Source organism: Ictidomys tridecemlineatus, chromosome 3, assembly GCF_052094955.1.
Source record: "Ictidomys tridecemlineatus isolate mIctTri1 chromosome 3, mIctTri1.hap1, whole genome shotgun sequence".
Taxonomy (NCBI): domain Eukaryota; kingdom Metazoa; phylum Chordata; class Mammalia; order Rodentia; family Sciuridae; genus Ictidomys; species Ictidomys tridecemlineatus.
The window spans coordinates 165350366-165377013 of NC_135479.1; the positions used below are offsets into that span (position 1 = coordinate 165350366).

At 36.8% G+C, this 26648-nt stretch overlaps 1 protein-coding gene across 4 annotated transcripts in view; it reads left to right on the top strand.

Moving 5' to 3' along the window:
• Window positions 1–20906, top strand: part of Impg2 (interphotoreceptor matrix proteoglycan 2) — an 88221-nt gene extending 67315 nt beyond the window's left edge. The window contains exons 14-21 of one of the 4 annotated variants that reach the window (XM_078044320.1): window positions 1011–2266; window positions 2887–3106; window positions 11720–11930; window positions 12905–13093; window positions 14447–14648; window positions 15092–15171; window positions 16087–16116; window positions 16953–20906. In XM_078044320.1, coding sequence (XP_077900446.1) covers window positions 1011–2266; window positions 2887–3106; window positions 11720–11930; window positions 12905–13093; window positions 14447–14648; window positions 15092–15171; window positions 16087–16111 — 2183 coding nt within the window. In that variant the 3' untranslated portion in view covers window positions 16112–16116; window positions 16953–20906. The remainder of the gene's footprint in view (window positions 1–1010; window positions 2267–2886; window positions 3107–11719; window positions 11931–12904; window positions 13094–14446; window positions 14649–15091; window positions 15172–16086; window positions 16117–16952) is intronic. The other 3 variants (XM_078044321.1, XM_078044322.1, XM_021733083.3) reach the window with 3 other exon arrangements.
• The last annotated feature ends 5742 nt before the right edge of the window (window positions 20907–26648 follow it).

Consider the following 26648-nt stretch of genomic DNA (forward strand, 5'->3'; position numbering starts at 1 on the left):
GTTTACAATTACATGTTAGTGGGATTTGTTTTATATATTCATACATGCACACAAAATAATTTGATCAATTTCATTCCCCCAGTACTTCCTGTTTCTTCGTGTTTCCTTATGTGTCAGATGGCAAGGGTTTTGAAGAAAGGAAGAGACTGTGGTGAAAAGAAAAGCATAGTAGCATTCATTTAGGAGAAAATGTCTTAGGAAACCTGTGTTAGAGAGGAAACAGATTTTATTGGTTAGATGGGAGTCCACATCTGTAAATAATAAAAAATGAACTTGAAAAGGTAGGGTAGAAATCACTTAGTAGATATGTTAAAGCTCATATTGAAAACTATATAATTTAACTAAGTTACTGTTACCACTACTATTAAAGAATTACTTTGCTTGCTTGAATATTAAAGTGGTAAAAAGAAGCATCCAAGAAGATTATTCTAGTAGCTTCTAATAGGATTAATATAGGATTCTAGTCTAAAGATTTTAGTAGCTTAGAGCAATATTTGAGGAGATAAAAAGAAATAAAAATGATCTTCTGGATATTGTGGAGAAAAGAAAATATCAATGTTGCTTAGGGTTGGTATATACAGGTGAAAGAGGTATGTGAACAAAGATATAAATAATGAGTGCAAGAATCTGAACACAAGGTGAGTCAGATGGTAAATATTTTAACAAAGAAAATGGGAATTCAAAGAGAAACCCAATTTCCAAGAAAATTTCTCCCTAAGTTACTAGAGAATTTGGTTTTTGTTGAAAATATGTCTACTAGCAGTTCTTTATTTTCATGGGAAAAAGTCAAGTGTTTGAAGATTAATTATTTTAATAGTCAATCTTATCCTTAGAGAAGTAGGATATATTCATGAGTGATTGCCCCACATTACAACCAATTACTGTATCTTCTTATTTGCTAGATTTAAAAGTTAGCTATAGACCTGCTAGCTTAACTAGAAAAACAGCAAAGAACCATGAATATATTTTTGCAACTTTGTAGATTAATGAATGGAAAACTTTATTTTTAGCCAATGTTGAAGAATCACAAGATATTCTTTCTATTGATCCATTGCCTTCAAGTTCATTCACTCAACATGTGCCAAAAGAAACAATACCATCCATAGAAGACTCTGGTGTGTCCTTGACATCCTCACCATATCTGACATCTTCTGTTACTTTAGATCTTGATCAAGAAACACCTTTTGGCTTGAACTCCTTGGATTCTGAAGTCAAAGATCAATTAGAAGTGAGCCCTTCATTTCCAGATACATCCATGGAAAAAGAGTTCATATTTGAGAGTGGTTTAGGTTCAGGATCTGGGCAAAGGGTGGATCTGATTACTTGGCCATGGAATGAGTCTTTATTGGAGAAGAACACTGAACCACTGTCCAAGTCATGGCTTGAAGATGAAAATTCACTTTTGCCAACCGAAGGTATAGATGAGAAACTAGTTATGAATGACAAAATGGATTCCACCTACCAAATTATTGAGCATTCAAAACATAGGCCTGAGGATGGATCCACAAACTTTGCAGAGGAAGAGCCCCTTGGTGGACCTACTGTGCGAATTTTTGCAGAGTCTGCAACTCAATCTGCATCTCTGAATTTTCCCAAGCACACATCAGAGGTACCTGACATTGATTATAATTCAGTTACAAAAGCATCTGTAGCAATTTCTGCTTCTACTGATCACATAAATGCCTTCCTGAAAGAGAATATAGAGCAAACTACAGATTTATCTAGCCCTGAGCAGTTTGACAGCAAGAGTTCAGTGGTAAAACCAGATATACAGCCTGTGTGGACCGTATTGCCAGAATCAAATACAAATGGAGCAAGAACATCTTCCCTAGAAAAATTGTCCAGAGACACATTGGCAAGTACACCACAGAGTCCTGACACATTCTGGTTAAAAGCTTCCATGACACAGTCCGCCAAATTTCCTCCAACCACAAGCCCCACCCTGCTGGAGGATGAAGTAATTATGGGCGTACAGGACATTTCATTAGAACTGGATCGTGTAGGCACAGATTACTATCAACCTGAACTAATCCAAGAGCAAAATGGCAAGGTCAGTGGTTATGTGGAAATGTCTACAAATATTAACTCCACAGAGATGGCTATTGTGGCTCAGCCCACAAAAGGCGATGACTTGAGTCACACCCCAACTGCTGGAGCTTTGGTGGTTTTCTTCAGCCTCCGAGTGACTAACATGATGTTTTCAGAGGATCTGTTTAATAAAAACTCTTTGGAGTATAAAGCGCTGGAGCAAAGATTCTTAGAATTGGTAAGTTCAAAAAGTGAAACATGGGCATTAGTGAACAATCATGGTGACTCTCTCCAACCCTTGACACCCCATGTCTTAGACCCATGTCTAAGCCCAGGAAAGTGGGATCTGCTGTGTTCATTCATTTTCTGTCACCCACAGAGAGCATCATGGCCTAGGGTTGATAGAAGAATAACACAGATGCATTCAAGAGATGGAAAACACAAATGTGCCATGAGAGTGATGTGATAGGCTAGAGAATTTAGATACTGAAGATTGTATTCCTTGACTTCTAGGCCTGAAATAACATGAGAAAAAATCTTACTGTGATATCAGTGTTTTGTGGGCATCTATGCCCAACTTTAGTGAAACAAAGAAAATAAACTTCCTGGATGTCTAAAGCTGTTTATGAATTCCATGACGTTCCCAAATATCATTGTGAAAATCTCATGACATTCTTAGTTTAGACTCTCAAATAATTCCTAACTTATAGCTTTGTTCATTAATAGTTCACATGCAGGTAGAATACAATTAGGAAAAAAGAAGGAGAGGGGCTCATCTTTGTTGTTTTTGTCTTTTGTTATGTATTTTTAAAAATGCAAAGCTGTGTTGATAAATTTATCACTTTTTGTATATTGTAGCTGGTTCCCTACCTCCAGTCAAATCTCACAGGGTTCCAGAACTTAGAAATCCTGAACTTCAGAAATGGCAGTATTGTGGTGAACAGCCGAATGAAGTTTGCCGATTCTGTTCCTCCTAATGTCAACAATGCTGTGTACATGATTCTCGAAGACTTCTGCACCACTGCCTACCAAACCATGAACTTGGCTATTGATAAATATTCCCTTGATGTGGAATCAGGTAATGATAGTGCCCACCATGCTACTAGTTTCTTAATGGAATACAGTGATTATTCTTGTGTTTTTGTCTGAATTGAGGGGAAATCAAGACTTGTAGGAAAGAAAAAAAATACAATTCTTCCAAGGACATCAATAACATTCACTTTTCATAAATGTTATCTTTATTGGTTCACCTCCCTCTCTTCTCTATAACTTTGCCTGAGTCTCTCTTTGATTTATCTCTTGCTCTTACTCTATGTTTCTAAACCCCTTAACTCCACTGTCAATTTGAATATGTAGATACAGATATTTAATATTCATTCCTATTGTTTTGTTTTATGTAAATGTCAGTTATTCTCTTCAAAGAGCAAACTTCCCTTCTGAGCTCTAGAACCATTATCTAACTACTTACTTTACAGACTCCACTTGAATGTATTTAATGTATTCTATGTACATCAAACTTCAGATATTTAAGAGTGAACTCTTGTTTTCTGTATCTCCCTACTTTCCAGTTAAATTGACTCCTTCTCTCAGCTTCCTCATATCAATAATTAGAAGATTTATCTACTTAGCTAAACCTTGTTAGTCATTCCTGATGTCATTGTTTTCACCCCCACAACTTTTAGTTAATCACAAACTTATTTTGATTCTAAATTCTAAATATATCTCTAATACTAGCTTTTATTTTATTTCATTTTTTTTACTTTATAAATTTCTAAAATTTGTTTTAATTAGTTATACATGAAAGTAGAATGCATTTATACTCTTCAATATATCATACATAAATGGGGTATAATTTCTCATTTTTCTGATTGTACATGTTGTAGAATCACATTGGTCATGCAGTCGTATATGTACATAAGGTAATAGTGTCTGTTTCATTCATCTGAAACCTTCCTATCCCCATATCCTCTGGGCTCACTTCACTCCCCTCTACCTAGTCTAATGTAACTCATATCTTCCCTAGCACCCCCCACCCCTTATTGTGAATTAGCATCTACATATCATTTGGCCAGTAGTTTTTTGAGATTAGCTTATTTATCTAAGCATGATATTCTCCAACTCCATGCATTTACTGGCAATTGCCATAATTTCATTTTTCTTTAAAGATGAGTAATATTCCATTGGAATATATATATATATATAGATAGATAGATAGATATCTATATTTATATATATCACGTTTTCTTTATCTGTTCATCTATTGAAGGGCACCTAGGTTGGTTTCATAGTTTAGCTATTATGAATTGAGCTGATATGAACATCGAGGTGGCTGCATCACTGTAGTATGCTGATTTAAAGTCCTTTGGGTATAAATCGAGGAGTTGGATAGCTGGGTCAAATGGTGGTTTCATTCTAAGTTTTCTAAGGAATCTCCATACGGCTTTCCATAGTGGTTGTACCAATTTGCAGTCCACCAGCAATGTGTACCTTTTCTCCCACATCCTTACTAACACTTATTGTTGACTGTATTCTTGATGATTGCCATTATGACTGGAGTGAGATGGAATCTTAGAGTGGTTTTGATTTACATTTTTCTAGTTACTAGAGATGTTGAACATTTTTTCGTATACTTTTTGATGGATTATATTTATTCTGTGAAGTGTCTGTTCAGTTCCTTAGCCCATTTATTGATTGGGTTACTTGTTTTTTTGGTGATTTTGAGTTCTATTTATATCCCAGAGATTAATGCTTTATCTGAGGTGCATGTGGTAAAGATTTTCTTCCAATCTGTAGGCTCTCTTTTCACATTATTGTTTCTTTTGCTGAGAAGAAGCTTTTTAATTTGAATCCATCCCATTTACTGATTCTTGATTTTACTTTTTATGCTTTAGAGGTCTCACTAAGGAATTCAGATCCTAGGCTGACATGGAGAAGATTTGAACCTTCTTTTTTCTAGTAGTAGCAGGATCTCTGTTCTAATGGCTAATTCTTTGATCCACTTTGAAGTGGGTTTTCATGCAGCGATTTTTCCCAGCACTATTTGTTGAATAGGCTCTCTTTTCTCCAGTGAATGTTTTTGGCACCTTTGTCTAGTATGAAATAACTGTATTTGCATAGGTTTGTCTCTTCTATTCTGTCCCATTGGTATATATGTCTGTTTTTGTGCCAATGTCATTTTGTTACTATAGCTCTATAGTACAGTTTAAGGTGTGGTATTGTGATGCCTCTGCCTCCTGCTTCACTTTTCTTGCTAAGGATTGCTTTGGCTATTCTGGGTCTCTTATATTTTTCCAAATGAATTTCATGATTGCTTTTTCTGGTTCTAGGAAGAAAGTCATTGGTATTTTAATAGGAATTGCAATAAATGGCCATTTTGACAATATTAATTCTGCCTATCCAGGAGCATAGGAGGTCTTTCCATCTTCTAAGGTCTTCTTTAACTTTTTTCTTTAGTGTTCTGTAGTTTTCATGGTAGAGGTCTTTCACCTCTTTTGTTAGATTGATTCCCAAAGATTTTTTTGAGGCTCTTGTAAATGAGATAGTTTTCCTAGCTTTCAGTGGATTCAGCACTGATGTATATGATGCATTTGATTTATGGATGTTGGTTTTATATCCTGCTACTTTGCTGAATTCATTTATTAGAAGTTTTGTAGTGGAATTTTTTGACTCTTCTAAATAAAGAATCATGTCATTGGCAAATAGTGATAGTTTGAGTTCTTCTTTACCTATCTGTATACCTTGAATTTCTTTCTTCTGTCTAATTGCTCTGGCTAGAGTTTCAAGGAGGATGTTGAATAAAAATTGGTGAAAAAGAGCACCCAGTTTTTAGGGGGAAGGCTTTCAGTTTTTCTTCAATTAGAATTGTGCTGGTCTTGGGTTTAGCAAATATGGTTTTCACCATATTGAGGTGTGTTCCTAGTTTTTCTAGTGTTTTGAATATGAAGGGGTGCTGTATTTTTCAAATATTTTTTCTGCATCTATTGAGATGATCATATAGATTCTTGTTTTTAAGTTTATTAATATGATGAATTACATTTATTGATTTCCATATGTTGAACCCACCCTGCATCCTTGGGATGAAACTCAGTTGATCATGGTGCACTTTTTTTTAACATGTTTTTTATGTGATCTGCCAGAATTTTATTGAGAATTTTTGCAACTATGTGCATCAGGGATATTGGTCTGAAGTTTTCTTTCCTTGATGAGTCTTTGTCTGATTTTGATGTCAGGGTGATATTAGCCTTATAAAATGAGTTTGGAAGGGTTCCATTGTTTTCTATTCCATGGAATACTTTGGGGAGTATTGGTATTAATTCTTCTTTGAAAGTGTTGTAGAACTCACCTGAGAATCTATCTGCTCCTGGATTTTTCTTGATTGGTAGGCATTTTTTTAAAAATATTTTTTTAGTTGTCAATGGACCTTTATTTTATTTATTTATATGTGGTGCTGAGAATCAAACCCAGTGCCTCACACATGCTAGGCAAGTGCTCCATCACTGAGCCATCACTCGAGCCCCCTTGACTGGCAGGCTTTTGATGACATTTTCTATTTCATTACTTGAAATTGATCTGTTTGAATCATGTATGACTTCATGATTCAGTTTGGGTAGGTCATATGTTTCTAGAAATTTGTTGCTGTCTTCGGAATGGATTCTGTGTTTGGGATTGGGATCTCTGATAGCTTCATGACTGTGGCATACTTGGTGGCTAAGAAAATTTCTAAGCAGCCATCTTTCCTGCCTCTGCATCTTGTCTCTGTGTCTCTTTTTTTATTTTCCTTACAGATATTTTCTATTTTATTGGAGTATAAATGTTCAAAATAGTTTCTAATCACCTTCTGCATTTTAATCATGTCTGTTGTGATTTTTTTTCCTTTTCATCACATATTTTAGTAATTTGAGTTTTCTTTCTTTTTTCCTTCTTTAGCCTGACTAGGGGTTTATCTATTTTATTTATTTTTTCAATGAAGCAACTTTTTGTTTTGTCTATTTTTTTTAAATCCAGGCTTTTCTATCTCCACTGCTAATACTCAGTCTAATTCACCATTATCCCTCATTTGGATCAGTTTTCTTACTTTTTCTTTTTCTCCCTCTTCTAACCGTTCTTCAGACAGCAACCATGGTACTCTTTTGAAAACATCCATCACATTATTTCACTTTGCAGTTTAAAACATTTCAATGGTTGCCTGATTCAATAGGCATAAGACCTGGTTCCCAACTTCTCCCCCAATATCATCTAATAACACTACCCCTCTGCTTTCCATATTCCAGTCAAACTAACTGGTTTTCTTATATGCCAGAAATGTTTTGTGACCTAAGCCTTTGCATATACTGTCCCCTTTGCCTGAAACTCCCTCTACTCTTGACTGACCCCTGTGTACCCTTAATGCTTCAGTTCAAATATTGCTTCCTCAAGACTTTAGATAATCTACCCATAGTAATCTGGATTAGTTCTTTCCTTTTAGTCCATTCTTTTCTCCTATGGAGTTTAGCACTGTTTGCAATGTTAATTTATGTGCATAGTTGCTTAATGGCTATTTTTCCCAATAGAGCTTTTCACAAGGACCAAATATTAACCACTTTCTAGCCAGACTTTAGCACAGAGCTTTGAACACAGGAGGTATTCAGAAATACTGTGAATGAATGAAATGAAACATTATTTTGATTTGGAAGCCTTGGATGCAGAGCGTATTGTTGGAGCCTGAATTTTATTCTTTTTTCCCTTCTACATACCAATGGACAGTGGTTTTGAGTAGGAGTGAGATGGAATGTCTAGGTTCATATTTCTCCAGTGGTTTTTATTCTCAAACTGGTTTGAAAGTCAGCCCTATTTTTCAACTGAGAAAGAAGCAAACATTCTTTCCTTTGAAATCCTTGAAGGACCATTATTCACTGAAAGTGAAGAAAATGATTTGGCTAATCCCCCAATATCCAAGTCTTTTGCCACTTGAGTTCTCTAGGATTGCATGCAAATTCCTTGCCAAGTGGTGTAGTGGAAGAAGCAATTAATTATAATTTGGAAAGCTAGGTTTCTCTGCTCGGCCCTTAATCATTTGTGTGACTTTAGAGGAGCTATTTTATCTTTGAGATTTAGTCCCTCATGTATTGTATGGGGATAATATTACCTGACCTGTGCATTTCACAAGGCTAGTCTAAGGATTAAACAAAATATCTAAAAGCTATTGATTAGGTTTACAAATGCAAGTAGTTTTACTTATAAAATTTTTGCAAAAGTCCACCTCCCACCCCTTTTTTGGTGGCTCTGGGGATCAAAGTCAAGGCCTTACGCATGCTAGACAAACACTGTACCACTGAACTACATCCCAGCCCCTAGTCCACTTCTTTTATAAGAGAATTACAATAAATAAGCTCATTTGCTTCAATTTATTATGTAACTCACACGTGGCTGCATGCCAAGTCATCCAGTTTTATAGTATCACCATTTAAAAATTTTTTTTTAGTTGTAGATGGACACAATACCTTTATTTTGTTTATTTATTTATTTTTATGTGGTGCTGAGGATCCAGAACTCAGTGCCTCACACTGGGAGGCAAGCACTCTGCTGCTCAGCTACAACCCCAACCCCTATAGGGTCACCTTTTCTTTTAATAGTCAAATGAACGGGCAGTAATCTCTCCCACATACAGAAGAAAACATTCAATGTTTCTCCACCCCTCAATACCCATAGGCATTGTTAGGGAACTTAACTATCTCTTAATTACTTAATTACTACTTCTCTGAGTTTCTTTGTTTCTTTCTTTTTGGCACTGGGGATTGAACTCAGGGTTGCTTAATCACTGAGCCACATCACCAATCCTTTTTTAAATTTCATATTTTATTAGAGATAGAGTCTAATTGCCTCTCTAAGTTGCTGACTCTGGCTTCAAACTCTTGATCCTCCTTCCTCAGTCCCGGGAGCTGGGAGCCAGAGCCCCCAGGATTACAGGTGTGCACCACTGCAGCTGGCTTCCATCTCTGAGTTTCTTAAACTATGCTGAATTTTTGATCTCACATGTGTCTTAACTCTGTGTCTGTTATTCCTGTTAATCTAACACAGTTCTTAGTTCATTTTAAAGTTTTTTCCAAAGCATCTCAAATGTAAGACATTGATTCTATTAGATATTTGCTGATGATGTGAAGGTCATTAAGAAGGCTTTTTTGAAGCACAGAAAATGGTTAAAAATACTACCATTAGCATTCCTCAGCCATCCTCTCATGGGCATCTCCTACTGACCCGTTTCCCCCCAGGACCAGCCAGCTCCCATGTTGCCCTGGCCAGGAAGCTTTTTTTCCAGACCATCTTCACATTCTCTCCACTCTCATTTTCCTTGGCCCATCAATCCTTTTTGTAGGCTGCTCCTGGAAAGCCAGAATTGTGTAATTCATTGACAATTTAGATCCCTGTCTCCCATTCCAAATTTAGCTCCAAATCTGCCTTTGTTTCTCCATATATCAAGGTACTTTCCCACAGGGGCAAGCTATTCTCCACATCCAGCTTTAGCTTTCTGGGTCAGGAAAGAGACTCTATTTAGTCTCTTTTATAAATATTAGGCTTGACCTCTGGGAGCAAAAGGGGATAGTATTTATCCTTTCCCTCTATCTATACCTTTCTCCTAATATATAGAAAATGTAAATTGTTTTCTTTTGCCCTCTTACACACCCACAGAATGGCCACAAAAGTTTTAAAATTTCAAATAGAATTTTCCTTCTACATGTATACCTTGGGTAAAGGTCCTCAGATGATCATTTTTATGTCAAGAGCGGCAGCTATAAGACTGACTTTTCATTAGGTCCAGTGGTTATAATCCCAGAAATTTGGGAGGCTAAGGCAGGAAGATCACAAGTTTGAGGCTAGCCTGAGCAACTTAATGAGACCTTATCTCAAAATTTAAAAATTTAAAGAGCTGGGGATGTAGGTCAGTGGTAAGTTCTCCTCAATTCAATCGCCCTGTGCAAAAACAAAACAACTGATTTGTCTCTTGTGTAATTCTCCCTCACCCACATATAGTGTATCAGAAAATTCTACTTTCATCAACAAAAGAGATCTATAAAATACCATCCTCCCCACCCACTATATACACCTCTATTCCTCACTGGCTAGCTCAAGATTAGATTATTTTAGTACCAAAATGATTAGTAGGACAAGGATGTAAAGACTGAGGAAATACGCAGTGGAATCTTGCTGTGCGATCTTCTTGTCAGTGGAGGTCAGCACATCTGTATGCTCGCCTTGTTACATGAGCTGCTTGGTAGTGTCTGCTCTATTGTTCTTCTAAGGCTGTTTAACAAGGTACCACAAACTGGGTGGCTTATCACAATAGAGTGTATCCTTTCATAGTTCTTCAGTCTAGAAGTTCAAAATGAAAGATTGACAAAGCCATGCTTCCCCCAGCAGCGTAGAGAAAAATCCTTCCTTGCTTTTTCCTAGATCCTGGTATTTTCTGACAATCTTTGACATTTTTTTTTTTCACTCAAATCTCTGTTTATATAATGTGTTCTTCTGCATTTGTCTGTGTCCAGATTTCCCTTTTCTTATAAGGATATCTCAGTCATTAAGTCAGGGACCCTCCCAATCCACTATGACTTCTTCTTAACTTAATTATATCTGCAAAGACTCTATTTATACATAAAGTCCTATTTTGAAGTTCTAGATGCACATAACTTTTAATTTAATACATCCCCTCTCTTCCCACCTGTGAACTTTGGAGACCGGCTTCAGAGATCCTCCTCTAAACTTCAAGGACACAAACTTATACAAAATTATCTTTAATTTCCAGAGCAGCGAGAAACTCATGGCTTTTCAAAACAATATTAATATCTCTGAAAACGAAGAAAGTGTGTTCTTTTTCTTTTTTATTCTCCTTTTCTTTTAGGTTAACTTCATACTTTTTCATACAGATGAGTCTATGGATCATTTCTACCTGTTTCCTTCTTTTCCAGTATCTCTGTCACCATTTGCCTATCTGCCATTCACGGATTGAAGAGCCTATGATGAGACCATGATAGGTGGAAGACCCATTATAATTAGTGTCTTATATCAGTTTTGATGGCTTACTGTTCTAATTAATTTTTTTGGCATTTTTCCTTACCCTCTCAATGAAAAATGAAGTTACTGGTTACTGAAGCCAAGATATTGTTGCGAATGGCCTGAGGAGGATGGTAGGGGTGATTTATTTTTCTAATATTGGCTTCCACAAATCTAGACTATCTTGAAGACTCCTCTTCTGGGGCTATATCCATCCCTGAGGCTCCTCCCAGTTCTCCCCTGGGCTCTCATGTCTGACCCTGTGGTCTCAGTGTGGGGTAGGCGCATAGCAGTGTGTGCATGTGAACTATAACAGGGTAGATTTGGTGAGAATGATTGGTCTCTAAAACTGTACAGTTCAGATCTATAGTTACATGACATTGATTATAAAGCTTCTATATACTCCCTGGATAAAACACGTAGGGGCTTGCCCAGATCATGGAGTTTTATGATTTGGCTCTGAGTTTCAGAGGAACTGAAAAACTCTCAGTCCAGGATGTATCAGAACTTTTTGTGTTATAGGTCGGGTGATGGTGTACTTTGATGGTTCAGAATGGGTGTTGTCCTGTGTTATGTGAGGGAGGAGCTTTAATGAGGGGCTTCCTATACCCCAGTTCCTGTGCTTTGTCTTTCCTTGTATCATTTTCTGGTTCATTTGATGTTTTAGGTGATGAAGCCAATCCTTGCAAGTTTCAGGCCTGCAATGAATTTTCTGAGTGTCTGGTTGACCCCTGGAGTGGAGAAGCCAAGTGCAGATGCTACCCTGGATACAGGAGTGTGGATGAATTGCCTTGTCAGAGTCTCTGTGACCTACAGCCTGACTTCTGCTTGAACGACGGAAAGTGTGACGTTATGCCCGGGCATGGGGCCATTTGTAGGTATGCTGTAATTAGAGATTTGGGCTTCAAAGGTTATAGATACTTTTGAAGAAAATGGGGGGTTAACACCTATAATTTTAAGGTTATTCTTATGATATTTATCATAGAAATTATTTCCATACAGTAGATGGTTGCTGCCTAATTCTCTTGTAAAGACGGGGTCATTTAATAGTCCTGAATTATATACCCAGTTTAGTTTATTATTTAAGTTTGGAACTTTAAAAATTTTGTCTAAATATGTGCTACTGAGGTACTTAGAGTAACTGTATTAGGGGTTTCAGAGATGATTATAAGGCCATCAGTATTAAAATGAGGTTTATTTATTTATTTTTTAAGTTTTTAATTTGTTCTAATTAGTTAGTTACACATGACGATAGAATACATTTTCACACATTGTACATAAATAGAGTGTAACTTCTCATTCTTCCGGTTGTTCATGATGTAGAATCACACCTTTTATGTAGTCATATATGTACATAGGGTAATAATATCAGATTCATTCTACTATCCTTCCTGCCCCCATCCCCCTTCCCCTCCCTTCACTCTCCTCTGTCTAATCCAAAGTAATGCTAGTCTTCCTTAGCTACCCTCGTTGTGAATTAGCACCTGCATATCAGAGAAAACGTTCAGCCTTTGGTTTTGGGGGGATTGGCTTATTTTACTTAGCATGATATTCTCCAGCTCCATCCATTTATTTACCAGCAAATGCCATAATTTCATTCTTCTTTAAGGCTGAATAATATTTCATTCTATATTTTACCTTTTATTTTTTTTATAGTGCTGGGAATCAAACCCAGGTCCTCATACATGTTAGGCTCTGAACCACTAATCTACATCCTTGGCCATATATTTGCTTCTTCAGTGAAGCTTCACATGATTGGCATTTATATGTGTACCTTTCCCCAGTCCTACCAAAGGTTCTGCTGTTCGTTGCCACTTTGAACAAAGTGATTCAGAGTTTGCATTTGTTACAGATGCCGGGTGGGTGAGAACTGGTGGTACCGAGGTGAGCACTGTGAGGAGTTTGTGTCTGAGCCCTTGGTCATAGGCATCGCCATAGCCTCTGTGATTGGACTTCTCCTCGTCTCTTCGATTGTCATCTTCTTCCTTGTCAAGACTCTTCAGGCTCAGCATGTCCCAAGAGAAGGAGAGCGGCCCTTCCGGTAAATAAGGAAGAGAACTCCCTGATGGAAGAAAATGTTCTGTTTACTCATTCACTTGGCATTTACTATGTATCAAATATTGGACAGAGAGCTGTAGGTTGAATAAAACTTGGGCCCTGTCCTCAAAGGAGTTTCACATTGAAAAGAAACATAAGTAACACCATTAGTGAGATGCTAAGAGGCCTAGGTGAGGAATAAACTAATTTTTGCCCCGGGGAGAGCCTTTTAAAGATATTTAAATATTGTGGTATTTATCAGACAGAAGGGAGTAGATGAGACTTCTCAGCTAATTGAATGAGCATGATTCAAGTCAGGGAGGCATGCCTGAGCCTTCTGGAGGAAGGGCACCTTGAGTGTGGCTGGAATGCCTGTTTTGTAGTGGGGGAGATGTGGAGCGGGATCGATGGAGATGAGATGGGAAAAGTGAGTTTCCCTTGTCGAAGGTCAGCTCTGTTACATTTTGTTCTCCTTTAGCTCATAACCAGGGGTAATTAACCATATTATAAATCTGGGTAAGGATCTGACAAGAAATGAAATCTGGTTCTCTGTTTAATTAAACATGGCTTCATTAATGGGGGAAATAGAGCCTGACCCCTGTGTTAGACAAGGGATCCAAAGACACTTTGGGTTGTTTTGTGATCATAGTCCCTGGTTGAAATTGATACAGTGCCAGCGCTGGAGTCTACCAGCGCTACCCAAGGGCATCCTTCCTTCCCTCTCCCTCTGCCTTGGCTAAGGAGGTACCCTTCCTGAGTCCCTAGAGCACCCAGGACATACCTCCATCATTGTTCTTATGCTTCCTGTTGACTCTGATTTTTTCACCAGACTATCATCTCATTCAGGGCAAAGATTTCAGGGTTTTTTTGTTTGTTTGTTTCACTAGCATCTAGAACAGTCCTAGGTGTACAATCAATGCCCATTAAATATTTTTAGACCTGAATTGAATTTGAAGCCCAGATGCTCCCGTCTCCCTATAGTTGTATTTGTGTCAGAGTCTCAGTGTGGTTATACACTAATTTTTGATATGTTTAACTCTTAGAATGATGCAGTTGTATTTGTTTAATGGAATAGTATCCACTGACAGACAGTTCCCATCAATATGCATTGAATCTCCGGCACTGTGAGAAAATAAGATGAATGAAATAGTGCCACAGAATGCTTGCCATTTAGCTGAGGAGATAATAATGATGAAACTTTACAAATAATTTTTGAGATCTGGATACTTCACAGTTACCCCCACCCCATTTGTGTCTATTACCTTTCTTTTTCTACCTCATCAGAAATCTTATCTTTCAAGTAGTAAAGCATCCAAAGAACTTGAATCAGTCATATCTTTTTTTCTTTTGGCTCTAGCAGGCAGCCAGACAGCCTCTCATCCATTGAGAACGCTGTGAAGTGCAACCCTGCGTATGAAAGCCGCAAGGCCAGGCGTGATCAATATGAGGAACCCTATGCTCAGCATGCCTTCCGCAGCTCTGCTAAGGAAGCAGTGATTGGTGGTTTGAGCAGAGAAGAAATCAGACAGATGTATGAGAGCACTAACCTTTCCAAAGAGGTAGGAAACTTTTGCATTTCTGTTGTGGAGCAGCTGCTGCTGCTGCTACTACTGATGTATGTGTGTGTATGTGCACAGGCTTTGAGAGAGAATGAAAAATATTTCACAATTCATTCTCACCTTATGATATCTCCCAGCCAATGTGGTATACAAAAATATTCAACTTTGAGCTGTACCTTATTTCCCACCAAGTGACTCGTTTCCATTATTAGTAAATACTCTTTCCTGCCCCACTTACTTTCTTGGGAATGTATGCTGGGGTTAGAGCAGTCCATGCAATATTTAATAGTACATATAGAACCTTCCATTTTGAGAATGCTTTCTTATAGCTCTTCCCTGGATAGCCTAGAATCTCACAATTCCTTATAATAATTATATCTTCCAAAAGACTGATGAAATTTTTCTAATGCAGTATGTGACTTTTTTTGTTGTTGTTGTTTAAGGAAATTCAAGAGAGAATGAGAATTTTGGAACTGTATGCCAATGATCCTGAGTTTGCAGCTTTTGTGAGAGAGCATCAAATGTAAGCATTTACCACAGCCCCCGACCCCTGATCTTAATAGCTGATCTTAGAGTAGTATAGCCAGCATGTGCATGTAATTCCTGTTCATGTGACAGAGGTCTTGGTAATCATCAACGTTTATTGAGCTCTTTATGTATATAAATATGGATTATCTCATTACTTCTTATAATTATTGTATAAGTTGGATGTTCCTTAATTGAGGAAAGGAAGTCTTGGGCAGATGAAGACATTTACTTAAGATGATAATGATAGCCAGTGACAGAGAAGATTTCAGACTAAGACCCTATCTATTTTGGCCTAGAGATTCCTGAGCTATGTCATAGTTTCTCTCTTATCTGCATAGATCTTGCCAGTAATCCATTGCCATAAAGTAGTTTTCATAGATGGTTTCTATGAAAGGCATTTGAGGAGACATAAATCCTCACATATTTCAGCACATCCTTCCGTTTCCATCTCTATATATATTTCAGTATGCTTTGAATAACAATCTCATTAAAGTGTACCTCCTCCCTCTATCAAGATTATTGCAGTTTCATTCTGTCTCTTTCCATTTGCTTTACTCAGTATAAATTTTGAGCAAGTTCCTGCGAGTTTTTCTTTGTTCTCCAGAATCCACAATAAGACTTAGGTTACAGAAATAAACTATCTTGAAAAGAGACCACTGTGGGCATTAGTTGACTGTAGTGGTGAGATTTTTAATTTGCTATTGATGTTTGGTCCTACTGCTGCCCTCACAGAAGTACTTGCTCATGGATGGGTCCTAGTCAGTTACCTTCACCAGAATGATTTGTGTGTAAAAGAAGTTGTCCAATGGTTAGATAATAGTCATGGCCCTGAACTGATCCTCTGCTTTTTTGCTCCAAATACTTTTTCTCCAATGGGTAGCCTCCTTGACTCATGATCCCTCTCTTCTAGAAAGAACAAATGGCCATCAAAATAAACTGAGTAAGTTGCATTTTAAAATCCATATGCATGGTGGAAACACCTCTAATAATCTTTAGGCATCTGGTTGGGCTCCCAGGAAGTGCTTCCAATCCTTGCTGAAAGCTGTCAGTGCAATAATACTGGTGTTTGCCTTTTAAAACTGGGACGTTCATTCATCTCTGCATCTCTAGCCAGAAAATGTCCCATGGGTCTATTTCAGTAGTATGCAACAGAAAGAACATCAATGATGTTTTTGTCTTTTCTAAAACCCATTGTAAGTCCTTCAGAACCACCTGCCCAAATGTGCTACCTGAATTAAAAATACATCAGCTCTTGGCCAAGACATTCCAAGAAAGGATTCATCCTAATTAGGGATAAGCAGATGATGACATGCTTGTTTCTATGATATACTGCCTCACATTAAAATACACAAAAAACATCCATGAAACAGAGATTCAAACTAGAAGATCTTGTGAAACAAAAGAATTTCCACACAGATTCTATAGCGTTTGTGAGGATGTTCACAGGTGGAAGATGGCTTTGAAAAAATGGAGGCACATACATAGCCCATACAGCATTTTCAGTTTTTTCTTAGTCTCATCATTCTTGTAAATCAAGCAGCCCAAGAAAATGTTAATGGACTTAATTTAGGATTCTGTGAAATCATTGCATGGTCTTGTAGTTTTGTTTTTTTTTTAACTTAGCAGAGTACAAAAAGATGTACTCCAAAGAAGAAAAATAGAAAGCACTGGTGATTTTAGGAATGTAGATCAATGTATTACAACAAAAACATATTTCAGTACATTCTTGTTTTTCCAACGAATTTCTCTCTCTTTCTCTCTCTTTTTTAATGACAGGGAAGAACTTTGACCCAAACACCCGTTTTGACACTAATTGGAGCCTACAGAAGATGGAGACCACTTGTTATCTATGTCATATCACTCACCTGGATTTTGAACACTGTTGAGAGAAGAGCTTTCTATTAAAAAATTTAGTATATGTGGGGCATACTTTTTTTCCCAGCTTAAATTTTCAGAATGTAGTTGAGATGTGATGATTTTTATTTCTACAAAGACCAAGAACTGTGTTTCCAGAAATTCAGAGCTGCACTCATTCTGAAAAGTATTATGGAAAAAAAAAGTCAGACCTGAGACATAAGGCTGCAATTTCTGTCTGCTTCTGTATCTTTGAGGGTGTCTCCTAAGAACTGTGCCTCAGGTTTCCCAATAGGAAAATAAGGTGAGCCTATTACAAGGAGTCAAGCTTAGTAAGTCAATATTTTGTATCATGCTTGTTATTTTCAAGTTGAAGGGGAAAGACATTTATTTAAATAGAATGGTTCTTTTTGTTTTTGTACAAACTGCCGAAGAAAAGAACAATCTTCTGCTGCAAAATAGAATTAGGTGTATATTTGATGCTTCTATCAGGATTTTGAATTTCCTGGGCATATTTAACGGTATTATTTAATTTCTTCAATATCCTATTTTTTAAGCTTTCCAGAATAGTACACATGTATAACATTTAGACAGTTGCTATTAGTAGAAAGAAGAATTTAATCATGTGGGCAGGGAGGGAGTGGGTATGGGATCAAAGCCACAGCATAGATAGCAAGTTTTGCTGATGGATTGATGGACTCAGTTAGTACCAACAGGTTCCCTGACTGCTTCTGAAATCACAAAATGTCTTGGACAAATCCTGGTTCTTCTGTAGTTGCTGGCATTTTAATTTGGAAAACAGCACTTCACTACCTCATGTTAGATTAGCTCATTGGTGATGCTTCTCTTTTGTATAATATCTCCTGTATATATCCCTACTTACACAAAACAAGATGAGACTTTCATGGCAATTAAAACATTCTTAAAATTGTATAAGTTAGAAAAGTTCACACTGTACATAAATTTTGACTGAAAATAGAAGTCAAAAACTCTTCTTTGCTAGTTTTTTTTTTTTTTTCTGAATGGGTAGCTTTGGGAAGGAGCAAGGAGAACGCTAAATAATTAATACAAAATTGCATAGGCAGTAGGTTATTATTAATGCAAATATATTATGTTGGACACCTTCATATTGCCAAAAAAATCTTGAACATTTTGATTAATTTCCTGACTGGATATAATTAACCAGAGGTAGAATAACTATAAGATAAAATACTTGGTTCACTTATTTTTCTCAATTTGATTACTGCCAATTTTACTTGTTATGAGGTCAGCATAAACTAAATATTAGGGCCAGCTACATGCATTGTTAATCTAGGGAAAACCATTAAGCTATCCAGGCATTTTGCAAAGTACATATGGGTAACATTGCCCTCCCCTCTCCTCCCCGTGTGTGTGTGTGTGTGTGTGTGTGTGTGTGTGTGTGTGTCTGTGTGTGTATAGCTCCCTAATCTCCATTTAATATTTCTTTTTGTTCCCTAATCACAAAATGGATCCTCAAGTAGTTTAACATGGATACAAGCCATTGATGGGATATTTTCTTCTAGATGAATTTGAAAAATAATTGATAATTATTTTAAAAATATTTAAGTATTATAAAGATAGTTGTCACTACTAAATGCTTGATTTTATTTGTGAAACTTCCAAAATTTTCTGCTTAAGATTTTAAAGTTTTTTCCCCAAAACTTATTTGTGTTGGATGAAATTAGATGAAAAAATGTTTTTGTTTGTTTTTAGTCACAAATTAACCCTAGAAGGCAACTCTTTGAATGAGTGCTTGCCACCCATTTGAATTCTAGGTGGACATAAAGGTTGTCCAGAGTAGTTCACCATGTGAAGCACTTAGGAGAAGTACAGACTGAGCCAAAGTAGGATCATTGTTTTCCACAAGCCAAGCAGTGAAGAGGGGATTTGGGAATTCTGACACACATCACTATTTCTGATTTCCTTTTGCATGACCTTGTCATGAAGAAGCAAATTACTTAGCCCTACATTAATGTCTGTTCCATACCAGTGAAATGGAAGAGTGAAGGAATTAAGAAAAAAACAAACAAAACAAAAAAAACCCAGAAGGCCTTAGTTTAGGAATAAAGAGTTTCATCTTACCTTTTCTGTAGCTGAACTACATTGAAAAAGACTGCAAAATGCAGTTTCCCCAGTAACAATCCTCTGCTCTGTGAGTATAAGAGCTTTCCCCAAGACAATCTAAGTAGTTATTTTAAAATCTTAGGCCAGACTCTCATTTAGGCTGTATGAATGAATAGTTTGAAATATTTTGACGATTGTCATTAACCTACCAATATAATATTTAGTAAGACTGTCAACTTATTTGAAGACAATAAAATGCAGTAAAGTACTAAAAATGTATGGTAAATAACTCAAACTTAATTTTTTTCCAGATTTATGAGGTACTATAGATTATTTAGTCTTATAGATGCAGCCTCTATCATTGAGTTACATGATGCTTTTTTCATGGGTTCTGGGTAAATGGAAATTTATTTGGTAAACAGGGCTCCATTTTCACCATTGCAATGACTGAAGGGTATTTGTTCACATTCATGAGGCCTAACGTCATATTTACTTCACACAATAAGACAAGTGTGGGTTTTACCTGATTTTATTTCCACCTCTGTTTTTAATTCTTCAATATTTAGTCAGTCTGGATCGGCTTCCCACGTCCTGTTTTTTGTTTTGTTTTGTTTTGTGGCTGCGTAGTGAATCATAATGTAGGTGAACAGCGCTGACTTAATATTACCTCTGACAAAACAATGGAAACTACACAAGTATTTTTTTGTAGACTCTAAAACATAAAAATATGTTCACTTATATGATACCTGAGCTAGTTATTCATTTGTGTGCTCATTTTCTAAGTTTGCCTTTCATTTCATCCAACACAAATAAGTTGGCAGCTGGTACCTTTGTGTCATTTTCATGTTTTCAACCATGGGCACCTTGACGTCTCTCAGTCCTGGAGTGGATTTCCATTTTGCAATGGGAAGGGAAGACAACATATTTATTTCATAAGGAAACAGCTGATTTAGGAGAATAACTTATCTTTATTAAATTGAGATGTTTTAGCCAAGAATAATATGGGTCAGGTTTTTTTCCCCCTCTAATATGTTTCTAACAATTCCCAGTAGAAACGGGTGGGGCCAATCTTCTTCATTTATAATCCAGCTGCAGTGAGTCAGGATCCTTGCTCATTCTGTTCCCAAATGTGTGATAAACGCAGAAAATTGATGTGAAGGTCGCAGTCTTCAAGTCTGTTGCATTGTGTTCCATAAAGCATCCTGGCTGGAGGTGGGAAAGTGGGAGAGTACCATAATGTAATTGATGATTTAAAGAATTTGCCTGGAAATTTTTTTGACCCATGAGTTTTTAAAACCATATACTACTACTCTTATGAGTTTAATAAGACAAAGTTAAACCACTCACTCAGGATAGATTTAATCTTTTCCCTCAACTACATAGCTTTTACTACAGCTGAGATTAAATGATTCCTCATCCTATTTTTTCCCCTTTCTTATATTTCTTCTTTAGTGATTAAAGGCATATATAGGAAAAAATAATAATGGTATCAGAGGATATAGGTATACTTATATATAAAGACTGTGATTCTTGTGCAATAGTGTACAACCCTAGTTTATGTTCAATGTGGAGTATGGGTAATGAAGGATTTTTCTTTTTCATCTTACTTATAATGATATTTTATCCTAAATGGGATCAAATAAATTCATGTTACTGTATAATTTTCTTAAAAATGTCTAGTCTTAATATTAGCTAATTAGAAACAAACATTTTCTTTACATTTATAAAAGTGTCTTTTCTTGTGTATATCAGTGTGCTATTTTCATTAGTAATAAACATGCCTTTCAAGAACTCGTGTATATCTTTTCTTGTCAATTAGAAGAAAAAGGGTAGACTTAGCAACAATGGAATTGCAACGTTCAAAGGTACTATGCAGACATGGTGTGAAAATAAGAAGTGTTCTTTCCTTGATCTTGATGGAATAAGGGTTAGGAGAATTGGAGACAAATCTGGAACCCAATTGTGGCCTCAAATTTTGTTGATAGTTAGTGATACTGAGTCATTATTTGGCCTCTCTTGGACTTTACTCTTTTAAACACTTAGAAATTTTAATTTTTTCCTCATCTGCTTAGGGAAGGGGTGGAAAGAAAACTGATGAAGAAGATTAAAGAAAGTTTAGGTGGAGTGTACCAGCTGTCTTGTAAGGAGAAGAGAAATTGGTGGCTGTCTAAAGAGAACAGAGAGGATATAAAGATGGCAACGTCAGTCTAAAGCAATCCTGTCTGGGAGAGGCAGGAGGAAAATCAGTCAACAACTATCTGAGCCAGCAACTTTTAATGCATTGGGTCAGAAATCTTAGTTTTTGATTTTTAAAATTATATTTGCTTGATATCTTGCTGGCATTGGGATATGAGAAAATCCTTAATCAGTCATAGGAAAGAGGAGGGAGGGTGGTCTTGATTTGACTCCCAAGACTATATTATAAAAACATACTGTGAGAGAAATGTGTCTAATAAACATCTTTTGATTGATTAATTAGTGATCTAATTTTAGGAGAACAGTGAGTAATAGCCTTGTTTTTAAGAAGTCTGGTCTGGACAAGCCTTGTCACTCTTCATGCCTTCACAATGCTGGTCCATTTTCTAGTCCTGAATTTATGTCCCATTTGAGCTAGTCCTTTGATGAGCTGTGCCCATGAATTAGCCTTTAAATTGTCTTCTCACCCAAGCACCCATATCTTGTGTCCTCCTCCTTTCAGAATGAGTGAATCCTTGTTAATATGATAATAGGTATTAAGGCATCAGTGTTTTCCAAGTAACACCAAATTGTATGCAAGCTTTGGGGAAGCATCTCATTATCCCAAATGATTAATTTATTGTCAATTCATGACAGCAGCATGGCAGGTTTGGGGAAGAATATGCTATTTTTAGCAGAAGGACTTTCAGTGAATCTCCGACAAGCAAACAAATGAACGAAACTACTTTTATGCCTTTCTGCACCATGTGTGGTTTTCTGTTATTCACTAAGACTCTATAGTAACTTTGTCTACATCACTGACTTTCCCCAAAACTGAGTTCTTTGACATTAGGACCATATCTTGTTCCTTTATGATTTAGTCTACAATAATTATTAATTCAATTGTCTTGAGATAATGGGTCATTTGTAGATATCTGTATTATGACTAGCAAACAAATGATTATTTTGCATTCCAGGAACAAATTAGGTGGACCTATGAGTAGTTTACGAACCACTTTTAAGAAAAAATAACTGTTTCCAAAGATCATATTCATACATTTATTATATATATTTTATTTCATTAAGTAATTCATGGGTCAAAAACCTAACAGTATGTGGAACACTACATCCAGATATAGTACCTGTGTGAGTTTCTTAACCGTGGACTCAAGGAAGGAGAAGGGGTAGAGAAGTGAATGGTGTGGGCAGTGCTGCAAGAAGCTCCCTGTGGCGCTGAGGGGTGAAAACAGGTAGGTTTATAGGAACAAATATTCAACTCTGCTTTCTGTTGATGAAGTTGGAAGTATAGTATACACAGACAGCATTTTTTCATCTTTTAAGGGTTTTTATAAAAATATGATTTCATTCCTCATTTATTTCTATATCGTGTAGGGAAGAATAAAATAGAAGCAGCAGAGAAGGCGGCATGAGTAAAGAAATCACCCATTTCTTTCCTTTGCCGAGAAAAACACTGTCACTTGGTGGGATGAATAGTTGACTAAACTTGTTCCTGTGTGATAAAACAAATGCTCACTATTTTCTCTAATAGATGAGGAAAACCCATTTTGTTGAAAAACCCATTTTTGACTGCTCACTATAAATGGCTCTTGCCTGGAAGGTACAGAAAAATATAGTAGATTAGAAAATTTTTCACAGTCTGAGGAAAAACTAAGTTGTAGTTATTTGAAAACAGATATTGGTGTAGCTTCCAATAGTATTTTTTAGGGACAATTGATTCATATGTACCTTTATCACCACTCTTCTACTTTTAAAGATATTATATAGAAATATTTTGAGAAAGTTTTTTTTCTCAAAAAATGTTTGGCTTTCTTGTATTAGTGTCTTATTTACTACAAAATGAGAAGATTGATGTTCTAAAGAAAAATTGTTCTTAAAAATATATATAGACCATTTGAACTTGGGACACCATAAGTAAAATGAGTATCCACATCTCTTTCATTCATGTGGTGCCGATTTCATTTTAGGTAAATAATCAATCAATAATCCGTGTTTCATTTTCTGCCAGGAGAATTGATTTAATGGCCTATTTCCAGAATAGATGATACTCTTCAAAGTACGTAGAGAAGGAGATTAAGTCGGAGAATCGCTCTCTCTAAATGTTGTCTCTTTTACAAAATGCAAAAATAAAGGTAACTTACTTCCAGAGAAATTTGTTTTTCTTCTGAAGTGATCTCCATGACACAGTTATGGAATGATCTTTCCTCTTCATAAAAGAAAGCACTAAAACACATGTTGAGGATTGGAAATACCTTCTGTTCAACACTGTGAGCCAGGGGAGGTTTTTCCATTGCTTCACTTTTTCTTATTTTACTTTCAGATTTGCCAGTGATGTTTCAAAGTCGGGATTTAACTTGGAATGGCAAAGTTGCAAACTTAAGTAGACTTTCCATTAATGAGCAGATTTAGACATTATTCTACTTTGAAGACAATCTTGAGTTTTGACTTAAAATATACATTGCTGTTTTGGAAAGATCTATACAAGCAGGCAATTCTTCTCAAATTTTATAAGAATAAGAATCTGATAATGTTAATGAACATGTTATAAACACTAGGTTTTCTAGCATTTCTGCAGCCTTCCAGGCAGGAACCACCCTGATTGGGATATTTAATCATTTCTTCTTCTTCCTGGCTTCTAATGCACTGAGCTGCTCTCCGTGGACACATTTACATCATGACAGTCACCCCTCAAGTACCATATGTCAACTGCACAACAGGTAGTGTCCTGGCTCTCAGTTCCTGAACTCCCTGGGGAAAAAGGAGAGTGTTGTAGGGCTGCCTGCAGAGACAAATGTGCTAACTTGCAATTCATTTGGTCCAGTGTTTCTATATACTTGTCTTAGAAAATTTTGTTCCCAAACAATGCTGTTTGGTTTAAAGTGAGGGTTAGGGTCAAATGATTACCTAAAATATTCATCATTTTTAATTTTTTTATTCCCAAGTTATGTGAAGTGAAATGTAATGTTTTAAATCTCTCAAGTTTTGGCCTAATTTAAGGAGGAAATAATATTACTATGTATCCCCAGGTATAAAACCATTCCTCAGAAGCAGAAACAGGGAGTCAAATATCTGGAAAACTGAGCCTCTTTAAAGCTTCCTTTTATTATCTGAAAGACTGAAAAATACAGCAATTCTAGCTAACAGAGAGTGAGACTTGATTTTCTGGAACTTACCTGCTTGCCCAAACCTAAAGTATGGCAGTAGAGAACTCTCAAGCCTGTGCAGGCCTGGGAACCTAACTCTTATTTCAGCACCACTGGTGAGGAATGTGCCTTTATACTGACAGGGACATGCAGTGTACCTTACTCTTCTCCTTAAGTTGACTTCTCATTCTTCTGTATGTTGTGAGTTGATAATGGCTTCTAACTCTGGCATCCTTTTCTCTTCTGGCCATGGAGACCTGAATGTACTTATAGTTACTATGTGAGCTCAGTGTCTGAGATTCAAAGTCATCACATTCACAGAAGCCTTGTGTCTGAGGTTGTCCAAGTGGATAGGAGGGACTGCTGGGCTGAGCAGCTGCAAACAGAGGTTGAAATGCAATTGTTGAAGTGGCTGGTACGAATGTGGCAGATAACACTATATCTTCCCTTCTCGTCAAGAAACTAGACACTAAATAAAATCCATTGATCTACATGTGAATATGATCATTAATGTACATTCCTAGAGAATCTTTTTTTTTTAAATAAGAGCACTGTTGTTCTTTTTCTTATGCTTTTTGATCTGTTGCTTGTTTGGGTGTCCTATGTGATTCTGAAATTATTAAAAAATATGACAATAGGCAATCCACATACAACCATGGTAAAAATTTAAATCTTCCTGACAGGCAAATGAATTTCCTCTTACTGTTATTTAGCCTGAGTTTGGAGAATGCGGAATAATTTTTATATTTAGCTAATACAAACATAAAAGTAGTTGTGAATAAATTTGTTTTGCTAAAAGTCACATGATTATCTCAGATTATCTAGTACATCATCTTGTAATTCCTGGAAATGTTTACATCAGAGACGATGCTCTTCTAAGTCTCTAAATACCTTTGTTTCAAAGAGTTCTAGAATGGCACACAGTGGCTAATAAAGACAGGAGATAAGTCATAAACTTTGACCAAACAGGGAGCAAAAACAGAAGAGGGGCAAACAGGCCAGTATTTGAACTAATACTCTCAAAGGAGTTACATTTAGAATCACATTTTATTGCTGGTTTGAGAAAAATCAGGAATTAGAGACTTGGTCAAGAAGAATTAAAAGGATTAGGAACATGGTTTCCACTCAACCAGATGGGTTAGAATCTGGGACACAGTGGGTTAGTGTAAGGAGTAGTGTGGAGATGCTTCAGAAAAGCTAGTAATTGAGCCATAGATAATGGTTTCAAGGTCAGGCTGAACCAAGGTCAGCATGGTGCTGGCAAGTAATAGGCAAGTGTTTCTGAAGTTAAGTCAGTGGGAGCCAGAAACTACTACAGAATGCAGGAGTCCAACACAAGAGCCCTGAGCCCAACATGGCATCTGAGATGGGAGAGTCCATGGTCAGCAGAGGGAAAATGAATCAATGAACAAAGGAGCACTCTGTCAAGAGTAGCCTTTTCATGAGGAAGTTTTTTTGGTCCTTGCTTCTAGGCTTACATGACTCATACTAGGCAAGAACTGCTGTCCTGGTGTGTTGAATCCTGAAGCAAAGAAAAGACCACCAACTCCAATTTTAAATCAAATTAAAGCAAGCTTGTATTTGTGTACACAAAGAGAACTGATCAGAGACTATCTCTGCTAATACAGGCTAGAGACCAGCCCCCCAGATCTCCAGGAACAAGGTTTTATAGCACAAAAAGCTGCAAAGTGGGGTGTCTTGAGAACTTATAGCTAACAGGATTTTGACAAACATAATACAAAGGCAGATAGAAGGTTAATGATCTACATGGCATGATATTTCAAGATAGGGAGTACATTCAGATCCCAACATCAGAATTTATGAGGCACCACTGAGGTTTCAGAGAGGGTGATATCTGGTCAGGGGGAGCCAGGCATGAGTGAGTTCAAGGCATGGGCAGAAATTCCAAACAAGTTTAGGAATTGTAGTAATTTATACTAAAACAGAAATTAACTTTTCATGATTTTGTGACAAGAAGGCTCCAAATCTTAAGATGGAATTAGGCTGGGTTCATCAGGTGCTGTTAGAGCTCTGCAGAAGCAGGCAATTGGAAGGGTGCAGCTGAAGCTGGAAGGCAAGAACAAGAAAAGGCAGTGTGAAAACAACCCAGGGAGTGCCTGATTTCTGATGGATGGTCCTGCAATGTGGCCACTGTGTTACTCAACTAGTTTCTCAATTCTAAAATGTATATTAAGCC